At 41.5% G+C, this 17261-nt stretch overlaps 1 protein-coding gene across 6 annotated transcripts in view; it reads left to right on the forward strand.

Annotated features, from left to right (window-relative positions):
• vps13d (vacuolar protein sorting 13 homolog D) overlaps positions 1–17261 on the forward strand; it is a 297670-nt gene that overhangs the window by 38769 nt on the left and 241640 nt on the right. For all 6 annotated transcript variants that reach the window (XM_043675645.1, XM_043675640.1, XM_043675641.1 and 3 more), the window contains exons 12-20: positions 1199–1381; positions 2436–2566; positions 4277–4340; positions 4850–5029; positions 6569–6699; positions 8409–8541; positions 9106–11343; positions 13496–13653; positions 14846–15883. In XM_043675645.1, the coding sequence (XP_043531580.1) occupies positions 1199–1381; positions 2436–2566; positions 4277–4340; positions 4850–5029; positions 6569–6699; positions 8409–8541; positions 9106–11343; positions 13496–13653; positions 14846–15883 (4256 nt within the window). The remainder of the gene's footprint in view (positions 1–1198; positions 1382–2435; positions 2567–4276; positions 4341–4849; positions 5030–6568; positions 6700–8408; positions 8542–9105; positions 11344–13495; positions 13654–14845; positions 15884–17261) is intronic.

The following is a 17261-nucleotide window of genomic DNA, read 5'->3' on the forward strand; positions in this document are numbered from 1 at the left end:
TGGACTTGTTGGGCCGAAGGGCCTGTTTCCACACTGTAAGTAATCTAATCTAATCTAACCCAGAATTGACGAACCTAAACCTGCCATAAATTATATTTTTAAATAATACATAAATCACGCAGTTTACATTAAACATGCAGCTGAGCTCAGGCAGCTCCTTCACCTGACATCTGTGGTTGTACATTTTTCAGGAGCTGTCACTAGGTAGTCCATGATTAAGGATCTTTTCCAGATTAATGAGGCTAAACGTGGTATCCTTTATTAGTAACCCAGGTGAGAATGGCTGAGTTCAGAACCAAGATTGAATTCAAGATCATTTTTCTGCCTATTGTTGCATTTATCAGCAAACCAACTGGGGCACGGCATCTATCTATCCATCCTAAAACTTGATTAGTGATTGTAATATCCTGTTTATTGTCACTGGGCATCTGTCACCATTTATATAGTGACAATTGCTACTGTTCAATTTTATTTTGTATTTCTTAATTTTGAGCCTTTGTTAATGCACTGATTCTGATACTGGTCTCAAAGTTAAGTAATAAAATTATTAAGTTATTTGAATGCAGCAATTAAGTTATTTCAGTGCATAACTGGATGGCACAATTAATAACCATTTAAATTGGTACCGAGTTGAGAAAACATGACTTTTTCCAGGAATGAATTCGGTGAAAGATATTCTGCTGCAGCGGACATTTCTGAAGTATTAGTATGTTTCAACATTTTACAAAATGTCTAAAATTAACCACAGCCCTTCTGAAAAGTGGCACATGATATCCTTGCAATTTCTGTTACTATATCTGGAAAATTCTTGAATGTCAACTTGCTGCTTTTTTATTTACAACAGAAGGTAGATGTTGCTCAGGTAATTTAAAAATGAATCTTAGGCTCCAGATCCCTCACTGCAGCCCAACTACAACCTTTATATTTTTTGTTAAATTTCTGACCAGTCAACTTTCTTTCATGGTACAGTGTGCAAATGTGTCCTGACATCATGCTTTAGTGTGACCGGGTCTCTCTCAGCAGTGCTCATGGCCACTTGGAATTCGTAATATATTATTGATGATTACAAATTGTAAACACTTTGTACTTGGTTGACCATCAGACTGGGATATTGCATCTATAAGATAACATATAACCAATTATCTGGTCATGCTGTGTAGTTTCTTGAAACATTCCATGGATAACTTTTGTTTTCTAGCTGCTGATGAAATCTTTGACACTATGACTGACACATCGACCATGAACACATTCACAAGGAGAGACCATGTGTTTATCAAACTAAACTTCCTGCTACAAAGGGCAACTGTCAGCTTGCTCAAACGTGGAAAAGATACAGACCTTGATGAGACAGAGACAGCCTTTGTGGACTTGGAATTTTCAGGTAGTTTATGCAGTTGCTTGGGTTGTGATGATACCCTGGAGCCATTTCAGTTATTTATTTATTGTGAATCCTTGATGAAGGATCAACTCTCCTAATGCAGGGACGCACTAACAATGTCACTAAAAGGAAGAAAAATTAAAGGATAAAATATTAGTGATGCTTATGTGATCTCGAGTCTAGATTTTAAACCTTGGTGATGGTAGTAGAAAAGGCAGGCAATTGTAGGTAAGTGATACTTCCGTTAAAATATCGCTGACTATATGAATATCACTTAACTTGGAAAACAGGCCAGTAGTCACTAATTGATATTCTAATAACCTAACCAATTGTGTTAAAGGAATTTGCCCCAAAGCTACCCTGATTATCTTGGTCATATTTTAAAAATCGGGGCATTCATTTAAAGCAGATAAGGAACCATTTTTCTGTGTCTTTGGAATTTCCTTCATTAAAAGGCAGTGGATGCAGAATATTAAGTATTTTTAAGGCAGAGGTGGATAGATACTTGGTTACCAAGGAAATAAAAGACTACAGGTGAGATGCAATAATGTAGAGTTGAGTTAAAATCAGATATGCCATAATCCTATTGAACGGTGGAGCATGCTCAAAGGGCCGAGTGGCCTTCTCTTGTTCCTTGTTCGTATATAGCTGAGAGATGCAGGAAAGAAAAGAAAGGGAAAGTTTTCTGATTCCTGTCTCCTATTTGATAAATTTTGTGGCTTACCTATGATTGGGAGGTCAGACTTGCAGCTTTCCATTTGTCATTATTAAGTATTTTGATACTCCAGTCCCTGGAACCTTCCCTTGTTAAGAATAAATCTTTATTCCTTTTCATTTTTCAGTATGATAACCTTTAGAAACTAGAGCAAACTTTATTAGCTCAGAATAGATAACTTGGAGAAAAGAGAATGGATAATATTTTGGGATGTCAGCCAACCATCTTGACCATTTTGATTTGAGGAAACTGTTCTGAAAGTGCAGCGGCGTGCAATTCTAAAACATTCTATTATTCTGGGATGGGAGAAAACTATTAGAATGTATTCTTTAAACCTTTCAGGAGTGAAAATTGGGGTGGAGTCTTCCCCTCGCACAGAATCATCTTTGTTCTCCATGCAACTGGGAGGCCTGTTCTTGCGAGACTTGGCAACACAAGGATCCTTATTCCCTGTCCTAGTTTCACCCAAACCGGTAGGTGTCAACGCACGTCAGTTATGTTTGAGTCTATAATTTCCCTGTATTTTTTCTGTAGGCTGACAATTATTTTCTCTCATAGTTATCCAATTCCTTAATGAAAGCTGCAGTTGAATTTACCTGCAGCACACTCATGAAAGGTGTATTCTGGATCCAAGCTACGCCCTACATAAAAAGAGATTTTCAGCTAGTCACCTTTATTTCTTTTTTCTATTTTCCTTAACTCAATGATGTCTGGTTCTTGACTATTCAGCCAATGGAAGCAGCTCTCCCAATCTCCACCGTGCAAATAACTCATGATTTTCCAATCAAATTTCATCTTAACCTTCTTTAAGAACAATTGTAGCTTCTACGCTCTTCTATGCTCTTAAGTGAAGTCTCCCATTCTTGGAACCATTCTTGAAAATCTTTTCTCCACCCACTCCATTGTCACCACCTTCTTTTCTCTTCTCACACTTAATGGAGTATGATGAAGACAAAGTAATGATAACCTGTTTCAAGGAACCTTGTCACCAGACATTACAACTTTAGGGATGTCACTCCAATATCAAGGTTTGCTGACAAGGAGACTCTCTACCGCTCCTATTTCCTGTGTTGGAAGGACTAGCAATTTGATTATTAACCTGTTTGGCCATGTCATAAATGTGATCTATGATCATCAAGTCCTGGAATTGGACTCCAACCCAGAACGTCTTGTTCAAAAGCAGGGACACTACCACTGTAGTTCTCCCTGCCACTGCTACCACTACTAATTCCACTCCCCAGTCATAAAATTGCCTTCATGTCGCTTCAAGTTGTGTACATAATGGTATTGGAACTGGTACAATTCTGTAATTGAGATAAACCTGAGTATCATTGCTTCCTTAGTGTTGTAGTCTATGCCTGTATTTATAAAGCTCAGGACCCTGTTCGGTTTTTGAATTGCTTTCTCAACTAATTTGTGCACATATACTCCAGGTCCCTCTATTCCAAAGTTTCTTCTCCCTCTCAACAATGATAGGATCTTTGATTATCTTGAATCCACTATCTGAAATTCTAATCTTACATCCTTCTCTGCTGCATCCTAGCCCACTTTCAAAAACCTGAGTATTCTTATATTTTTAAGAATATCTTTGGCTAACTCTTATTTTCTCCTCCCTAGTAATGCGGTGTTTGAGTCCCCTTTATGAACAATCTTGGAATGCTAAATTATGTTGAAGTTACCATGTACATGAATATTAATGTTATATATAATCTTTGCAATGATAGGCTCATGATGTAGCTGATTAAAAATGTTCATAAGGACTTTGTTATATACATTTGACCCAGGAAATGTTCATTTTATCATCTGCATTGCTTTGTTTACGCTTCCAGACAAATATCACAATTGGAGCATGGGTTTCAGCTGCATAAAGTGGGTGTGTAGTTGTTGGATTCAGGTCCAGGAACTCAATTAGTTGATGTTATAGAATGATAGGCTAGAGTCAGCTTTTACAACAACAATTGAAAATATTCTTATGTATATATAATAACTTTGTGGGATCTCTCCCTCTGTATTCCATTGTTATTGCACTTACCTCTCCCAGAAAAATGACACTCTGTCTGCAAGATGCAATTAGCTTGATTTATATTAACTCCTATTGATCTATCTGAGCGGAATCATAGATTTGCAATGAGAACAGTTAGCTATGTAAAGAATTTAATCTGTGTGAATCCTTTCTGTTTCAGGAAAAAGATCCTGCAAGCTTATCTCAAACATTGGGATTACGCTCCACATTTTCGGAAGCAACAGGTATGTATCCAGATGAGGCGTTATGCTGGAATATTTATTTTTCTTTTTATGACGAAGAAACATAGGTAAAGGCCACTTACAGTCAAGAATTAGGCACCGGAAATGGCTTATTTAACGTTAGTCTCAGAAATAGTTTTCTGACATGTGTCCTGTCTTTAATTGTTATGAGGGAATGTTAAGGAGAGAAGATCAGTTTATGAAGTAAATACAATATGACTGATCTAAATGTATTTAAACTAAAAATTCCATTGCTTTTTTATCTTTTTAACTTCTCACAAATTATGTTTGGAGAGAGGAGCGTTAAGAATGTCTGGATAATGGAGCTTTTAAGGATTTTCTTTGTGCTTTGAATTTGTACTTTGTGATTCAGTACAGCATGTTCTATTGAACTGAATTTCCGTGATGAAGGGATAGCACCAGTGCTGGGGAAAATTGTGAGCGAACTATTGCCCAAGGAATAGTCTTTTTTTTTAAAGAAATGTATAAATATTGCTGCTTCTATTTTACAGCTTTTGGCTCACTATGTAAGATGCCACCTGTGTTTGAAATGATTTACGAGAAAAATCCGATTCGCAGTAACTATGAGAGGAGATTGGAAGTTAGCAGTCGGCCTCTTAATATCATCTACAACCCTCTAGTTATCAAGAAAGTCGCAGATTTCTTCTACAAGGGCAAAGTGCATACCTCAGGTCAGGAAAAAAGAATGAAGTAAATTCAATATTATTTCCCAATAGGCAATAGATAATTTTTACCCATTTATCCACATCTTCGATGAATCACAACTTGCATTTGTAATTGTGCACTTTAGTTGGTTACAGCTGGGGAAGGGAGAAAGTCAGCCAAATTTCCTAATTTCACAGTGAGGCATAGCTACAAAAAGCATACAACCTGACAATCCAGCTCTCCACTCCATCACTCTGAACTGTCATTTTGTAAAACTGCAGTCTGATGTATAATTTTGCATTAACCGTAATTTCTCTATTATAATTGATTTAATGGTTATGATGAACACTTGTATTGTTGGCTCCAGACATAAACATTGAATGCTTTAGTCAACTTCATCCGTCTTCCCAGCATATTCTCATGCTAAACTAGACTGGAAACAACTTCAGCTGTTCAATTTCAAATCCTATCTCTGGCTGAGACAAAGATCACGTATTTCCTTCGATGTAACATTTACCATCATCCTCCCTTGCCTCAGACCATCTGCTGCTGAGCTTTTCATTAAGGACTTGCCATTGGCAGACTCATTAGTACAAGCTCTCCACCTTAGCATCTCATCCTGTATAAACTTGAGCTTGCTCAATCCTGTGTGGCAGTATTCTGTCTCACATCAACTCTCAATCATCTATTATCCTGCTCTCATTGGAAGACTAGAAACCAAACAAAGCCAGTGCTTCGGACTTAAAATTTGCATTTGTTCCCTTTATACCTATTAAGTAATATGATTTAAATCTACAGCTCCCTATGTTATTTTAACTCTGGTCTCTAATTCCTGACATCACTCGTTATTGGCTATGTCTGTAGCTGTTGGGGGGGAGCCTATGTTGTGAAACTCCCTCCATTAAGTGCTTAAATCCCACTTCTTCAACCAATGTCTTTATTTTACCTCCTAATATTTCCTTTCATACATAGTAATTTCTCTCACTTCTCGAGGTTTACATTGAAGGTGCTAAGTAACTAAAGTTGTTGTTGTTACAGCTATCTTTCATCATAACTTGTTAACAAAGTTTGTCATTTTTAATGCCTAATTGGGTAAAGCCCAATACGGTTTCCAGCACCTCGAGAATAATATTGCAGTGAGAAGTTGATACTGAGAGGAAGGATGAAAATATTGAAACAATAAACTATATTTTAACTTGTTCAGATATTTTTTCCCAGGCTTTGTCCTTGGTATGGTAATATTCTTATGTCTACTGCCTGTGCTTACATTGCTTGGGAATAAGGGAGAGTGTTGAGTAAGGTAAAAGAAGCTAGAATATTTAGTGTTCTCCTACAACGTGGACTACAAAACTAATAATTTAGATTGCCTGTCAAAGGGCAAGATATTCTGACAATTCACAAATAGGGTTTGCTTCGAAAAAAGCTCATCCATATGTTTATTTTCCTTTTTGTACAAATCACACTGCATTTTTTTTATTTTCTTAGTTTGATAATTAGGATCTGGAGCTTGCAAACTGATACATTTTATAGTTAAGTTATGGATTTTCTTTTCCATACTTTGGTAGGCTTTGGTTACCAGTCAGAACTCGAACTACGGGTAGCAGAAGCTGCAAGACGGCAGTACAACAAACTGAAAATGCAAACAAAGGCTGAAATCAGACAAACCATTGACCAGCTACTGGTGGGCGAATTCATTGTAAGTTGCATTCTGCATTTTCTAAAATTTGCTGCAGTAATTTTTTTAGTTAACCTATTTTTCTGACCAGAGATGTTGTTACACATTTATGGTGCAAGTGGAACTTGAACCCAGGCCTCTCGGACCAGGAGTAGGGACACTACCATTGTGCCACAAGAGGGCTGCACTAATTCTTAATGGCAATGTATAATTTAAGCAATTTTTCCATTTTTGCTGAACCTCAATTACAAATAGACCATCTCACAAATTCTTTCATACTACTTCTGAAATTAAGGGATAAATTTTATTATTTGACGAGTTGGTTAGCAAATTGTCTATTCAGTGGCTATTCAGAATTAATGATCCAACACATTTTTTATCAATTAAATTCCTAGATGATAAATCATGCAATTGATAAATCTTGTTTAATGGTCCAGTGCGTTTTCAATTCTTGTCATGCCATATTCTGTTCCAAAATTGCTAAACTGTGTTATTCATCCAAACTTGTTCTGTATTTCAATTCTTTGCTGTCAGATATCAAAGCATTAAGCACAGTTTGACCTTTTTAGGAATGCCACCTAAGTTGCCGACTGAAAATGAGCATTCTGTGAAGAAAGCCTTTCCCATATTTTTGACTGGATGTAATGCACCACAATGTTAAAATTTTTGATCTTGAAATGCAAGATCTTCCTGTGATGGATAAAGTTTTAATCAATTACCTATTTTCTGTGAGAAGAATGGCTGTTGGACGATTATTAAATTCACCGTACATTCATAACTTGTGTCAAGTTTGGGATACTTATTCAGAATGGAGGAGGAAAGATAGAATGAACTTTATCCACCATAGTTATAGTAAATAACCAACATAGCCAACACGGTGTCTCAGTGGTTAGCACTGCTGCCTCACAGCACCAGAGACCAGAAGTTTCATCCCACCCTCAGGTGACTGTGTCTGTGTGGAGTTTGCACATTCTCCCTGTGTCTGCATGGGTTTCCACTGGGTGTTCGACTTTCCTGCCACAGTTCAAAGATGTGCAGGTTAGGTGGATAGGCCATGCTAAATTGCCCATAGTATTCAGGGATACGCAGGCCAGGAGGATTAGCCATGGGAAATGTGGGATTGCAGGGATAGAGTGTATATATATGTGTCTGGGTCTGGGTGGAATGTTCAGAATGGTGGTATGGACTCGATAGGCTGAATAGCCTGCTGTCATACTGTAGGGATTCTATGAAAGCATTGTCCCCTCTGTGACAATGTACTGGTTTCCATTAAATTGGATTTAGAGCTATTCTTGAAAGCAGTAAATTCTGGGTAGGGATAGCAGAATTGTTATAGAACTGATCTTATAAAATTGGGTTAATAAGAATTTCACTTGAAAGTGGAACCACTGAATTGAGTTTAATATTACTGAGGGTTGTCTGGCCTCATTCAGCAAATCTCTGACTTGGGAGTGAATGTAGATTGACACAAACTATGATTACAGGGTACTTTCCTCACAATGATATGTGCAGAAAGATCAATACTGTGTAATGTGCGACTTAGGAGCAACTCAGAGATTGATTATTTTACTTGTGCCATGGAAGATCATATAAAGAAGCGGGTACTACATTAATAACGGAAAATTCAAAGATATTTAATAATCAAATGGTCAGTCGGAGTTTTCGCCAGGAAGAATTAGCACATAACAATGTTATCTAAAGATCTTAATGGAAATTTTTGTTTTTGGTAGGAAAATGACAAACGCTGGATGATGAAATTGGACATCTCCGCTCCTCAGGTGATTTTTCCAGATGATTTCAAATCTCCAGATTCTGTACTGATTGTTGTGGATTTGGGTCGAATTCTGCTTACAAATTTTGGAGGTAAGCTTTCTTCAGTCAGTTATCAATGTCGCTCCTAGTAAGAGTCACTTGGAGTTCTTAATGATATTATGCGTATGAGTGCTCAGTTTAACAGGTTACTAGCTATCCACTAGATCAACTTCATTGCTTTCATATAACCGTTAATGGGCTGTGGGTCAAACCATTCTGGTATATAAGGAGATGGGTCTTTCCTGCTGCAAGGAGAGCTGGTGACGGCCCTGTGTCACTTCTTTTTGGGAAACCCATCCAAATGAGTGCCTGAATCTGCTAAATAAAGTGCCCATTATGCATTTGATTGGGTAGGGAGAGAGCATGTTTTTAATCTTGGTTTTCCATTAAATATATAGGCACTGGTAGGTTTACCAAGAAAATAATTGCTATGAAAATCTAAGCTGGCTACCATCCAAAACATAGGTTAACATTTAAATTAAAGAAAATTAAACTTGAAATGTTAGCCTGTCTTTTTTTGAGATAATCATCTGCTGTAGCTGTTCATTTGTAGTATTTTTAGCTCTAATTTAAAATTTCCCAATGTCCTCTTAATTCCATTCTTTGTATTTACAGATGAGCCAAAAGGTAGAGCCAATGGAGGATTTTCAGTCCAAGATGAAGAAATCAGTGATGATGAGTACAAGACACCACTAGCCACGCCACCCAACACCCCTCCTCCAGAGCCGAGCTCTGATCCCGGAATAAAGACCCCAGAGTTTCTGACTTTAGGATTTACTGAAGAGCAACTGCAGCAACATTTTATCAACAACAAGCTTTATGAGAAATACTCTCTGTCCTTCATGGACATGCAGATCATGGTTGGACGAGTCATGGACAATTGGAAGCACATTCAGGACAGCGAAGTTGGACCAACACATGTTGTTGAGAAATTTAATGTGCTATTGCAGCTAGAACGGCGGTTAATGTACACCTCTGATCCAAATCGTCCTGGTGCGATGCTGTCTGGGACGTTGCCTGAGCTGAAAATACATGTGAATGAAGATAAAATCACAGCATTGCGCAATTTTTTGTTGAGGGTGACTGCTTCTGAGGTGCAGCAGAAATCAGGTGAGCAGCAATCTCTGCGACGAGAGAAAATCTTTAAGAAAGTGGATAGCCGAGGGAAGCTGCTGGATTCAAAGATGAGCTTGACACAGAGCGTGATGTCACTTGAGCAGCATACACGTGAGGTATTGGTTGAGTCCAAGCTACTTCTAGCAGAGTTCAAAGTCAATTACATGCAGCTGGGAGTTGAGAGTTGTGGACGGTACATTTCTGTCTTGAAAGTTTTTGGCATCAACTCCAACTTTGTGAAGAGGCCCTACGACAGTGAAGTGACACTTACTGTACATGGATTGTTGTTGGTGGACACTGTCCAAACCTATGGTTCGGACTTTGACTTGCTGATGGCTTCACACAAAAACTTGAGTTTTGATGTTCCCACTGGCAGCCTTCGAGATAGTGGGGCCCAATCCCCCGTCTCTCCTCACTCATCTGTCACTACATCAGTCAATGGGACCTCACTGGATAAAAAAACCACATTGAGTAACTCTTCAGCGTTGGAAGAGCAAGTAACTGCATCCTGTCCTGCTCAGGACCAGGATGTCCTAATTAAACTGGAATATCAATTTGTGAGCTCCGACTGCCCATCTATGAACTTGGATAGCTCTTTACAGGTCATGTCATTGCAAGTTAATAACCTGGACATCATCCTTAATCCTGAAACCATGGTGGAACTGATTGGCTTCCTGCAGAAATCCTTTCCAAAAGGCAAAGATGATGCAAGTCCACAGCCGTCACATGTAGATCCAGCAATGAGTTTTGAGGACCGAGAATCTATTCAGTCTACTTATGATCAGAACACGCAGGTGGCAGTAGAAATTCATCGACTCAATGTACTGCTCCTCCGAACGGTTGGGCTTGCAAGTGGGGAGAAATTGGGGAGAAAAATCGCTACAGCTAGTATTAATGGCACAAAGGTAAATGTTTCCATGGGCAGCCGATTTGAAATGCATGGATCTCTTGGCTGTCTTCAACTGGTGGATTTGACTCAGGATGAAATAAAGAACCATTTTGTGGTGAGCATTGGAAATACAGAAGCATATGAAGCAGTAAGTGACTTTGGTTTCTTTCAGTCTATTTTCATGAGACCTGAAATTGAGATGAACCACAGTGAAGCACTGAGCTTTAAATTTGTCGAACAGTCAAAGGAAGAGTTTTTGCTGAATCTGCACATGGCGTCGTTACATTATAACCATTCCCCCAAAATTCTTAAAGAACTCACCTTATCTATGGATGAACTCGAAGATAACTTCCAAAACATGTTGAAGAGTGCAGCATCCAAAGTTTCTACTGTTCTGGTGAACAAAACAGCAGAGTACAGTGAGATGGTTTTACTTTTCGAGAAACCACGGAAGGCGCGGGACACATTTGGTTTTGAACTTGAAGATGATGTAGACGGTGGGATGGATTCTCCTCAGCAGAACCCGGTAAAATTAATCTTGAACATCAATATCGAGTCGCCAGTAGTCACAGTCCCACGAAAACCTGGAAGCTCTGAGTTGTTGGTTGGACACTTGGGCCGGACTTCAATCCAGAACTTTGTGACGGGTGAGGATGATTCTGGAAGAAACCGGTTGCAGGTCGAAATTAAAGACATTAAACTGTATTCCCTGAATAACAATGTACGCAGCTGCAAGCCAGATACCAATGAGTCATCTCGGCCAGGTTCAGGTGCTGCCAGTGTCTCCAGCCAGGAAGAACTACATTTCACGCGGCAAGATTTCTTTAATTCCGTGCAGAAGGGTCAAGGTCAGTTCACAGAATACAATAGCCTTTATTGTCACATGCACTTGAATGAGTGCAGTGCAAGTTTGTAATGTTGCCTCTCGACACCATCTTAGGTACATAAGTGTTGTCACAGAATTGCAGTAGTGAAAAGAAAATTAGCACGGGAATATAGAGTTTAAAATAGTGCAGAATGATAATAAAATGTGACTATGATGTACTGTAGTTCTAGTCCTTTTCCAACATGATTTCGTGCCCACTGGGCGTCAGAACACTGCCTCCACATGCTGGCCTCCCTCCAGGGCTGGCTCTGCTCCTCGCTCCTGGACTCTGCTTACTCCGCTATCTGCTCCAGGACTCTGCTTGCTCTGCTCCTCACTCCGGGACTTGGTCCATGCTGGGCTCTGCTCCTCACTCCGGGACTTGGTCCATGCAGGGCTCTGCTCCTCACTCCGGGACTTGGTCCATGCCGGGCTCTGTTCCTCACTCCGGGACTTGGTCCATGCCGGGCTCTGTTCCTCACTCCGGGACTTGGTCCATGCAGGGCTCTGCTCCTCACTCCGGGACTTGGTCCATGCCGGGCTCTGTTCCTCACTCCTGGACTTGGTCCATGCAGGGCTCTGCTCCTCACTCCGGGACTTGGTCCATGCCGGGCTCTGTTCCTCACTCCGGGACTTGGTCCATGCCGGGCTCTGCTCCTCACTCCGGGACTTGGTCCATGCAGGGCTCTGCTCCTCACTCCGGGACTTGGTCCATGCCGGGCTCTGTTCCTCACTCCGGGACTTGGTCCATGCCGGGCTCTGTTCCTCACTCCGGGACTTGGTCCATGCAGGGCTCTGCTTCTCACTCCGGGACTTGGTCCATGCCGGGCTCTGTTCCTCACTCCTGGACTTGGTCCATGCCGGGCTCTGCTCCTCACTCCGGGACTGGGTCCATGCTGGGCTCTGTTCCTCACTCCATGACTTGGTCCATGCAGGGCTCTGCTTCTCACTCCGGGACTTGGTCCATGCTGGGCTCTGCTCCTCACTCCGGGACTTGGTCCATGCAGGGCTCTGCTCCTCACTCCGGGACTTGGTCCATGTCGGGCTCTGCTCCTCACTCCGGGACTTGGTCCATGCCGGGCTCTGCTCCTCAATCCGGGACTTGGTCCATGTCGGGCTCTGCTCCTCACTCCGGGACTTGGTCCATGTCGGGCTCTGCTCCTCACTCCGGGACTTGGTCCATGCTGGGCTCTGCTCCCCACTCTGGGACTTCGTCCATGTTGGGCTCTGCTCCCCACTCCGGGACTTGGTCCATGCTGGGCTCTGCTCCCCACTCCGGGACTTGGTCCATGCTGGGCTCTGCTCCCCACTCCGGGACTTGGTCCATGCTGGGCTCTGCTCCCCACTCCGGGACTCGGTCCATGCTGGGCTCTGCTCCCCACTCCGCGACTCGGTCCATGCTGGGCTCTGCTCCCCGCTCCGGGACTCGGTCCATGCTGGGCTCTGCTCCCCGCTCCGGGACTCGGCCCATGCTGGCTCCGCTTACTATGCTCCCCACTCTAGGACTTGGCCCATGCTGGCTTTGCTCCCATCTCTGAAACTCTGCCCTCTCACCCTGCTCCACGCTTTGGGACTCAGCCCATGCTGGTTCTGCTTCCATCTCCAGGACTCTGATTACCCCGTGTACTCCACTTACTCCGCTCCCTGCTCCAGGATTCTGCTTGTTCTGCTCCCGTCTCCGGGGCTCTGCCTGCAAATTGGCCTGGTACATACCATTTTTGTTTTATGCAAGCCAAATCCAAGTGAAGTCCCAGTTTCCTGGTGGCTTAGTCAAACAGTGCACTGCACACTGTCGGTATGAATCTTAGAGCCAAAGAAGGTGCTTTGGGTTTTTGTGTGTGCGCGTGAGTATATGTGAGATGTGTGTATGTGCATGTATATTGAGAGTGGACTCAGGCTGATGTGTCTGTGAGCCTTTCCTGACGGACATTCATTGTCTTTGAAGTTTGGAATGGTCACTTATCTGGGCAGAGCAGAGTGTCTCACCTCAGTGGGAATGCGGAGAGAACATTGAGAGAACATTGAAGTAATTGTTTAATGCCAGTTGGTGCTCATGTGTACCTAGTTCTAGTTAAAGACTGTTGTCTTATTTGGTAGAGTTGTACCACATTCATATTCTTGATTTCTGTTTCCAGCCTTTCATATTTTGAATGACACCACAATCCAGTTTGTCTTAGAGAAAATTCCAGTTGACTCAAGTCCAGGTTTGTCTTTCCTAGCTGAAAATTCTTCAGATTCCTTTGAGACCACCAGTAAGATGAAGATTGAGGGAAAGTTTGTCAATCCTCTTAAGGTAAAGGAGCAGGGTCATTCTAGTTTCTGCAGATTATATTTGTAATAAGTTTTCTAATTATGTGGAGTCCCCCTCAGTTCTAAACTATTATTTCCTGTGTATTCCTCTTTTATGCTCTTAAGTCAATTGTCAGTAATTGTTCCCTTTACTAGTTATCATGGCTTGCATTCAGTGTGTGTGTGTCTGTGCTGCCAGACATCACACTATAATATAATTCAGGGTCTTAGCAATAATACCTTGCATTTTGAATTTGTTTTTGTACTTGCCCTATTGAAACTTGTTCTATGTGGTTTGAGAGAGTGAATGAAACAACAGAATTCTTATTATGTTTTAATTACAAATAGTAAGTGATTTTCAGAGTACCATCCATAATCAAATTCTACCTTTATCTAACAGTTTTATTTTCTCCTGAAAGAAAATAATATAGCAACCTGAAAAAAATTATCTGTTTCAGGGCTGTCTTTTCAGCTGGAATCTGGCCAGTCATTTAAACTAAAGCTAGCTTAGACTCCTGCTTACTTCTTAACAGACCTTATTAATTGCTGTATGTTCGAAATGAATGCCAGCACAATGGCTCAGTGATTAGAGCCGCTGTCTCTCAGTGCCAGGAACCCAGGTTCAATTCCAACCTTGGGTGGAGTTTGCACATTCTCCCTGTGTCTGCATGGTTTTTTTTTTCCAGGTGCTCTGGTTTCCGCCCCAGTCCAAAGATGTGCAGGTGGATTGGCAATGCTAAATTGCCCTGGAGTGTGCAGGGTAAATGGATTAGGTTTACAGGGATAGGGTAGGGAGGTTGATCCGGATGGGATGCTCTTTGGAATGGTAGTATGGACTCAATGGGTCAAATGGTCTGCTTCCGCACTGTAGGAATTCTGTGATTCTAAAAAGCAATGGAATTGACAAAAAGATCATCTACTCATGCTTGTTGCCAATACCCTCACCAATTCTACTCTTCCACCCCAACCACCCAGTTGTGGATACCTAAAAAGCATCATAAATTGGGACAGAAACTGCTGGAAGCATTCAGCAAGTCAGACAGCATCTCTGGAAAGAGGCAGATGGTGGTTAATATTTCATATTGATGATGGTTTGTCAGGCAATCCTATTGATTTGAGTGTAATATGCTGTAACAGCAGAGGAGTCAAATTTGCGGACTAATGCAATATTGTGTAATTGTTTCTTTGTTATGCAGGTGATGTTAGCAAAACATGTTTATGAACAGGTCTTACAGACACTGGACAACCTGACATACAGTGAGGATCTCACTAAAACTCCACATAGCTCAACCACTGCCACGCCAGAACCTCTCAATACTACTACTACTATGAGAAGTCCAAAATTCTCTGATCTCCAACGAGAGTGGAAAGGGAGTGGGCTTTTTGGCCAAGTGAGCTATCCATCAACTCCAGTTGATTTTCCAATTCCAGAGTCAAGATCATTCACTCAAATTCATGCTAATTTCTGCATCTCTGAGCTGCAGGTTCAGCTGTGTGGCGATCTCACTCTGGAATCGCAAGGACTGGTTAGTTTAAAGTTTCAAGACTTTGAAGTTGAGTTCAGTAAAGACCAGCCTCATACACTCGCCATTCAGATCACTCTGCGGTCGCTGCTGATGGAGGATTTGTTGGAAAAGAATCCAGACTCAAAATATAAGCATCTAATGGTGTCTAGAGGAGCACCAAAACCTTCCAGTTTCACTCAAAAAGAATACTTGTCGCAGTCTTGTCCATCCGTCTCCAACATAGAATATCCTGAAATGCCCCGATCCCTTCCAGCTCACATAGAAGAAGCACAAAATGTCTTCCAGTTTTACCAGAGGCCAATCTCTACACGAAGAAAGCAAAATATGGACAAAGATACAGACTATCCTCTGACCCCTCCACCATCTCCAACATTGAAAAGCTCCAAGTTGCACTGTACTAAAACAAATTTTGACGATTCATTAGTGCATATTAATGTTTTTCTAGTGGATAAGAAGCATCCAGAATTTTCCACACGTTACAGCAAGATCAACAGGAATGTGGATGTAGATTTCAACTGTTTAGATGTGTTGATCACACTTCAAACCTGGGTGATGATCTTGGATTTCTTTGGGATTGGTTCAACGGCTCACAATCATGGCTTGAAACCTCCAGTGGAGGAACTCCAACATCAACCAGCATCCAGTGGATCAGGTGCTCCATCTGAGGCAAGCCAGGAGGAACCAGTCAACACAAAGTTGGATCTGAAGGTTGTTATGCATTTTAATTCTTAAATGGGCATGAATTGTACTGAAACTAATTGAGAGGGATTCTTATAGCGTCATAGTCCTAGAGCACAAAGACAGGCCGTTTGGCCCAAACTGGTCCATGCTGACCAAAATGTCCATTCCAGCACTTGGACCATATCAGTCTAAACCTTTCCTCCCCATGTATTTGTCCAAATGCCTTTTAAATGTTGTTAATGTGTCTGCCTTAAACACTTCCACTGGCAGCTCATGTCACATGCATACCATCCTCTGCATTAACAAAAGTTTCCCCTCAGGTTCCCTTCTATTCTTTCCCCTCCAACCTTATACTGATATCCTCTAGTCCTCGATTCCCCACCCTGTGAAAAAGATTGAATGCATTCATCCTATCCATGCCTCTCATGATCTTAAACACTTCTATAAGATTCCCTCCACCTCCTCTTCTCTCTCTCTCTCTTCCCCCCCCCCCAAACAGGCTCCTACACTCTAAAGAAAAATGTCCTAGCTTGTCCAACTTCTCCCTATAACTCAGACCCTTGATTCCTGGGATCATCCTCGTAAATTTCTTCTGCATTCTTTCCGATTAATACCATCCTTCCTATAGCAAGGTGACCAAAACTGAATACAATACTCCAAATGCAGCCTCACCAATGTCTGTATAACATAACTTCCCAACATAACATACTCAGTGCCCTGACTAATGAAGGGCAGTGTGCCAAAATCCACCTTCACTACCCTGTCTACCTGTGACTCTAAGAGAACCATGCACCTAACTCCAAGGTCCCTCTGTACCATTACACTCCTTAAGGCCCAACCATTTATCATGGAACTCCTACCTTGATTTGACTTTCCAAAATGCAAGACCTCACACTTAGCTATATTAAACTCCATTTGTATTTTTTGGCCCATTTCCCCAGCTGATCAAGATCCTGCTGCAATTTCTGATAATCTTCCTCATTGTGTATAACACCGTCTATTTTAGTGTCACTTGCAAACTTACTAATCATGCCTTGTACATTCTCATTCAAATCATTGATATGGATAACTAACAGTAATGGGCCCAGCACCGAGTCCTGAGGCACTCTACTAATCACAGGTCTCCAATTCAACAAGCATCCTTCCACTACTACCCTCTGCTCTTACTGTAAAGCCAATTGTGTATCCAATTTGCGAGCACCCCTAGGATTCCATGCGATCTAACCTTCCAGAAGAGCCTACCAAGTGGAATCTTATCAAAGGCCTTACTGAAATCCATATAGACTACACTATTGCTCTGTCTCCCTCAACTTTCCTGGTCACTTAGAGTAATAGAGATGTACGGAAACAGACCCTTTGGTCCAATTTGTCCATGCTGACCAGATATCCCAACCCAATCTAGTCC

The sequence above is a fragment of the Chiloscyllium plagiosum genome, chromosome 34 (genome assembly GCF_004010195.1).
Source record: "Chiloscyllium plagiosum isolate BGI_BamShark_2017 chromosome 34, ASM401019v2, whole genome shotgun sequence".
In the NCBI taxonomy this organism is placed as follows: domain Eukaryota; kingdom Metazoa; phylum Chordata; class Chondrichthyes; order Orectolobiformes; family Hemiscylliidae; genus Chiloscyllium; species Chiloscyllium plagiosum.